The 6,507-nt window shown below is 34.8% G+C and overlaps 1 protein-coding gene and 1 long non-coding RNA gene across 2 annotated transcripts in view; both read left to right on the top strand.

Annotated features, from left to right (window-relative positions):
- Positions 1–2,702, top strand: part of LOC103517095 (von Hippel-Lindau disease tumor suppressor) — a 5,098-nt gene extending 2,396 nt beyond the window's left edge. The window contains exons 2-5 of the mRNA XM_017447320.2: positions 1,040–1,212; positions 1,302–1,435; positions 1,771–2,022; positions 2,548–2,702. Of these exons, the coding sequence (XP_017302809.1) occupies positions 1,094–1,212; positions 1,302–1,435; positions 1,771–2,022; positions 2,548–2,585 (543 nt within the window). The 5' untranslated portion in view covers positions 1,040–1,093 and the 3' untranslated portion in view covers positions 2,586–2,702. The remainder of the gene's footprint in view (positions 1–1,039; positions 1,213–1,301; positions 1,436–1,770; positions 2,023–2,547) is intronic.
- Positions 2,703–5,199: 2,497 nt separating this feature from the next.
- Positions 5,200–5,975, top strand: LOC113470687. Its single transcript, XR_003393654.1, has 2 exons — positions 5,200–5,565; positions 5,943–5,975. It is a non-coding gene; the product is annotated as an uncharacterized LOC113470687 (long non-coding RNA).
- Positions 5,976–6,507: the final 532 nt, after the last annotated feature.

Genomic DNA, 6,507 nt, shown 5'->3' on the forward strand with positions numbered 1-6,507 from the left:
TTTTTTTTTTTTTTTTTTTTTTTTTTTAAATGCTGTTAATGATAATGCTGTGCTGCTGACTAACTGACTAACTTGGTTATGGTTATTGAATATTGATTCATTAAGACATTAAGTTTGTCATTGGAGTTGGACCAAGTTGAGTGTTGTGTTGCTTATGTTGTTCCCTTCCCCTACTTCCTAAAATGTCCTCACAGCAGTTATTAGTCACCTACGAGGGAAATATTCAGAAGATTTTGTTTAACAGACCAGAAAAAAGAAATGCCATCTCATTTGATGTAAGTATTGTTACACAGGGCCTTATGGGGTGAACGTTTCAACTAATAAAAATGATTAATGTTTCAACTAATAAAAATGATTGTCTGTAATTATGGGCAAGGAATACTCATTGCATAGTCAAATCGGTTAGGCTTTGCAGTGGTCATGGTGATGACATCATTAATTAAACAATTAACCTCGCAATGAGTAATGAGTATTAAAACTGTTGCGTTTGATCATATGTTAGGGGTATAAAAAAAATCTAACAAAAAAAGTAAAGATAATTTTTTAAAAGACTTCTTCCATTCAAATTTCTGAAAAAAATAAAAACAAAAAAAAAAAATGTAAAAAAACTGTATCAATTGCGAAATTTGAAGGTTGATCTGGTGAGCTGAACGGTTATAACCGGTTGGAAGATACAATGAGTATTCAAACTCATACAGTGAAATGAATGATGTCACTCATGTAAACAATGAGTATTCAAACGGCATTATTGGACCAAACGGTTCCAACCGGTTCGATAAAATGAGTAAAAAAACTTGCCCAATACTAAACAGATTATGTAAACATGTTAAGTTCAGGAACATAAAAGTGACTGAAATCCACACTCCACAGTGGGTCTACAATCAAACACTACAAACAAGATCTTATGGTTTTAAAAAGCAAAAATCCTTTCTTTAATAATTATTCATAATAGAAGGGATATAAAATTGAAATCATAAAATGAGCAGGAGGAACTGAAATAACAATTATTGTTACAAATAATATCATTAATTTCTTTCAGAATAACTTTACATCCACAGTTCAACAAAAAGAAGAAAAAATTCCAACCCTGGAAATGAACATGGAAAATGAGAGGCTCTCGTTGAAAATGTTACCGTTCATAGACTTCACAAAATACTGTTCGCCACGAGTGGATGTAGATAGTAAAATACTCATCAGATTTGACAACCTCACCCGATCCAGTATAATGTTGTTCTGGCACAGTTTCACTCGCCACGAGTGGATGTAGATAGTAAAATACTCATCAGATTTGACAACCTCACCCGATCCAGTATAATGTTGTTCTGGCACAGTTTCAACGGTGATATTAAAAAGTATAGTACAATGCCACCTGGGCACGGTTTAGTTATGAGCACATTTGTTGGACATATTTGGAGTTTTGCAGATGAAGTCACAGGTAAGTTGTTTGAAATGGAATATGTTGAAGGTGGAAATGCACCAGGTAAGTAGGTATATCAAAATATTCACAAAGCATAATAGAACAGGTAGTTATAATTGAATTCTAACTGTATCCTGTTTCTGAAGACAAAATCTTATTTTGACAAAATTTGGTACCTACATAACTCTGTTTAACTCGGAAAGAAAAGTATACCTGTACCTACCAAAAACTTACTCCTTTACTCATTGTTTCCAAACCATCAGGGACACAATGGGAGGCCCTTTTTGTCTAAATTTAATTGACCTCTAATCATATTCTGGACACACATGCCATTTTTTCTCAATAATTTTCAGGAGATCACTTGATTGATGATAACAACAACTACTATCTTACAATTCAAAGGAACAGCAACGACCCGGGGAGTAGCAACAATGAAAACAACTGCCAAATTGTCAAAATCAAAACACCCCTACTCAATCTCCAGGAAATCTGTTACAAAGTCATTCGGGATGAACTTGTTTTCAATAATAATGTGGCTGTGTATGAACAGTTGAATTTGTTACCAAGAAATGTGATTGATGAACTGAAAATAATTCTATTGAAGGGTATGACCTATAGGCAGAGACCAGATTTCTTTGTTGAAGTTTAGCCCAAGAAGCTACATAACTACTCCACTGGCCTGCATTCCATAAGAAAAAACTCATGTTAATCTCCTCTTTAAATAAAACACATTTAAAAAAAAAAAAAAACTCATGTAATTTCACACTGAGCAAGATTTCCGGTGTCATTATTACAGGAGAAAAACTTTGTACCTTGCATTAAGGATTTTATAAAAAAATTAGTTCCCAGTTGTATTCAGGAATGCAGCCGTTTTTTTTTTTATTATTATTTTTTACATTAAATTTGGACCTCTGTCTTATTTCGGCCATATTTATTGGTAACTTTAAAGTTTAGTAATTTTCAACCCACCTATTCACTTGAAATTGGATGACAATAGGCTAATATAATGTTCTAAGACAAGAAAGTTTACATAAAAACATCCCCCCCCCAATTGTTCATTTTATTAAATTCAGAATCACTTCAAGTACAGTCCTACTTTCCATGTTCTTTATTTGCTTGATATTTTTCAGGTTTTCACTCTAGAAGGAGGAGAAGGCAAAGCGTCTGAAATCTCAGGACGTTGCTGCTGCTAAACCAGGAGAGGAATCCACATCCAACAAACAGCTGATGGATGTGATGGTAAAAAAGTTGGAGGATATGGAGAAAAAGCTGACGAATTCATACAAGGATTCTGAGAAGAAAGTGAGCAAAAAGCTGGAGGGGCTAGTTTAACACTTGAGTGTTAGCGGGAGTGTTTCATTGACACTTTAAATTTGGACACAAGTTTTATCGGAGTATCATACAGAAGTGAAGTTGGATTATGTAACATGAAGAAATGAGGCAATCAATGAAAATAGACAAGATGTGTGGATTATTAGGTTTGCTAGTTAAACACTTGAGTGTTAGCTGGAGTGTTTCATTGACACTTTAAATTTGTACACAAGTTTTATCGTAGTATCATACAGAATTGAAGTTGGATTATGTAACATGAAGAAATGAGGCAATCAATGAAAATAGACAAGATGTGTGGATTATTAGGTTATGTGAGCTTGTACGTCAGGAGAACACAGTTAGAAAATTGGAATGGGATATTGATTTGGATAGTACCTCTGAGTCCAAAGTTAGAGATGAAAGTTCATACTTTACCTAAGTTGAGTGCAGAAATGGTGGAGATTATATCGGGCACGAAAAAACAACAGGGAACTGTTAAATAACTTTTTACGTTTTTACACTTTCCAGAAAAGAAACATCTAAAGGGGATATAAAAATTATTCACGATTCACTTGATTCTTGATTCTTGAAATCTTGATTAGGATCGCACATCGCAGTAAAATTAAAAAAACCCGAACGGCCCGAACCCAAAACCCAACTTTTTTTTTTCAAATCATCAAAAAAATGAACTGTGTGAAGTTAGCGCTTCTCGCTTTTCAGTTCAAAAAATCTTTAGGGCGCGTTTACACGAACTACTTGATGAAGGGGGAGAAACCAAAAGTCAAAAGTTATCATAGGGAGAAGCCATGGATAAGATAAGGATTTGACTGATTTGAGTTAGAGTTTGAGATTTTGAGGGTGTTTGAAAATGAAACAGCTTGATTAGGATCGCAGTAAAATTAAAAAAACCCGAACGGCCCGAACCCAAAACCCAACTTTTTTTTTCTTTTCAAATCATCAAAAAAATGAACTGTGTGAAGTTAGCGCTTCTCGCTTTTCAGTTCAAAAAATCTTTAGGGGCGCGTTTACACGAACTACTTGATGAAGGGGGAGAAACCAAAAGTCAAAAGTTATCATAATTATCATATCATAGGGAGAAGCCATGGATAAGATAAGGATTTGACTGATTTGAGTTAGAGTTTGAGATTTTGAGGGTGTTTGAAACAGTAAAGTCATGCATTCCTCTGGATCAAAGACGGGAAGATATTACTGAAGAAATCAGCCGACTCTTCTACCATTAAAATCTCCTGTATGGAAGACCTAGGAAAAATTTAATCTCACAATACTCACCCTGTATACATAAGTAGTATCCAAATACTTCTCTTATGAACACAAACAGTAAAGTACTTAAAAGCCTTATCAAAAACTTGAGAAATATAAAAACAAGTTGAATCTTGAATCTTTCGTGAAGTTTTACCTGTGATTAGTAACTTCACATTTCAGACTATGTGATATTTAAATGGGTAAAAGTTTTCTCCAAGTTATAAAGCAACAACATTCTTCCTACTGACCAAGGATATCTATACACCTTCGTCTTCCTAAACACCAAGAACTTCTTTCAAGAAGTAAAAGAGTCAGCAATGACAGTGAAGACAGACATTTCCCTGGACAGTTTCTTCATCTTCAATCCAACGCTGGGTTACAGAGAAGGAGAGGTAAGATTAAAAATAAAATAGAATTTATTCTTGTCCATACAATGAGGGGCATAGGATGGACATGCTATGACAGATGCTCCAAATTATAGGCATTTAGGGCCCTTGAATGTGTCCCTGTAGAGCCCCTAAATGTCCACACCCCACCCACCACAGCAAGTTTGGTAAAAAAAACAAACCTTGTTTTTAAGTTACCTACCCTTCCATGCCAAACTGTAGAAATAATATCCTGTCTCAACCCAACCTGGTACCTAAACACAACCTAAAACTTGCTTCAAGTGGGAACAGGCTCTTGGATTAAAAAAAAAAAAAAAAAAAAATGGGTTAAAAAAACAATGAAACAGTACTTAAAAGCCTTATCAAAAACTTGAGAAATATAAATTATAAAAACAAGTTGAATCTTGAATCTTTCGTGAAGTTTTACGGCTGTGTTTATGAACAGGGCTGAGATGAGCTCGGTCGAGGTGAGATAGGATATTGTTTCTACAGTTTTGCATTGGAGTGGTAACTTAACCAAGGATAACGTGGGATTGTTGGGCTTTTTTTCTGACCCTCTGTCCCGGCGGCAATTTTTAAAATTTATTTTATATTTATTTTTGTTTGCTTTGTAATTCGCTTGTTTGTAATATCTAATTTAAATGAAAAGTATAATATAAACGTGCAAACTAGAGATAAAAAGTAAAAAATGAATTCAGATTGTACGCGTTGCGGAAAAAAAAATCAAGATTTCGAATTTCCCGCCAACTTTACAAGTTTACAAGCTCATGAAGGCTCTGTGTTAAGTTACCACATCATTTTCCACTTGCCAAGAACATCTCAGAATGGCCTAACTCAGCCCTGTTCATAACCACGGCCTGAAACAGTACTTAAAAGCCTTATCAAAAACTTGAGAAATATAAATTATAAAAACAAGTTGAATCTTGAATCTTTCGTGAAGTTTTACCTGTGATTAGTAACTTCACATTTCAGACTAGGCATGTGATATTTAAATGGGTAAAAGTTTTCTCCAAGTTATAAAGCAATAACATTCTTCCTACTGACCAAGGATATCTATACATCTTCGTCTTCCTAAACACTAAGAACTTCTTTCAAGAAGTAAAAGAGTCAGCAATGACAGTGAAGACAGACATTTCCCTGGACAGTTTCTTCATCTTCAATCCAACGCTGGGTTACAGAGAAGGAGAGGTAAGATTAAAAATAAAATGGAATTTATTCTTGTCCATCTGATGGGCATGCTATGACAGATGCTCCAAATTATAGGCATTTAGGGCCCTTGAATGTGTCCCTGTGGAGTCTTTAAAAAATGTCTATGCCCCACCCACCTCAGTAAAACTCACAACAAGTGGGAACAGACTCTGAGTAGGTACCTATTTCACAAATGAAAAAAAAAAAATAATAATAATAGTAATAAATAAAATAAAAAATAACAATGATTTGAAAGTCTTCAGCTATGGGACAAACATATAACAGGATACACAACTGGGGGAAAAAAGAAACAGTGTGTACCTATCAACAAATCAAGATCAGGCTGCAACTAATTTATCAACTCTATGTTCTTACAGGAAGAGAAGAAACTACTCTACTATTACCCCAAATCAACAGATTGGAAACTTCAGCTATGGAACAAACATATAACAGAATACACAACTGGGGGAAAAAAGAAACAGTGTGTACCTATCAACAAATCAACATCAGGCTGCAACTAATTTATCAACTCTATGTTCTTACAGGAAGAGAAGAAACTACTCTACTATTACCCCAAATCAACAGATTGGAAAACAAAAATCAGAAATATCGGACTCTGTGAGGCCATCTTCAATTTTACGAAGTAAGTACAGTTCCCACCAGGGGCAGATTTTATCCTAAACAGAATCTGGCTTTGAATCTGCAGATGGGTGGTTGAAGTCCAAGTCAAGTCATGAAATTTAGTGTATTAACTGGGGAACAACATGACAAGCAGTTATGCTAAACACAGTTAAAATTCCTTCCTGTGTTCCTTAATAAGAACAGTAATGTGGACTCTGTGAGGCCATCTTCAATTTTACAAAGTAAGTACAGTTCCCACCAGGAGCAGATTTTATCCTAAACAGAATCTGGCTTTGAATCTGCAGATGGGTGGTTGAAGTC

Source organism: Diaphorina citri, unplaced genomic scaffold (assembly GCF_000475195.1).
Source record: "Diaphorina citri unplaced genomic scaffold, Diaci psyllid genome assembly version 1.1 scaffold1746, whole genome shotgun sequence".
In the NCBI taxonomy this organism is placed as follows: domain Eukaryota; kingdom Metazoa; phylum Arthropoda; class Insecta; order Hemiptera; family Psyllidae; genus Diaphorina; species Diaphorina citri.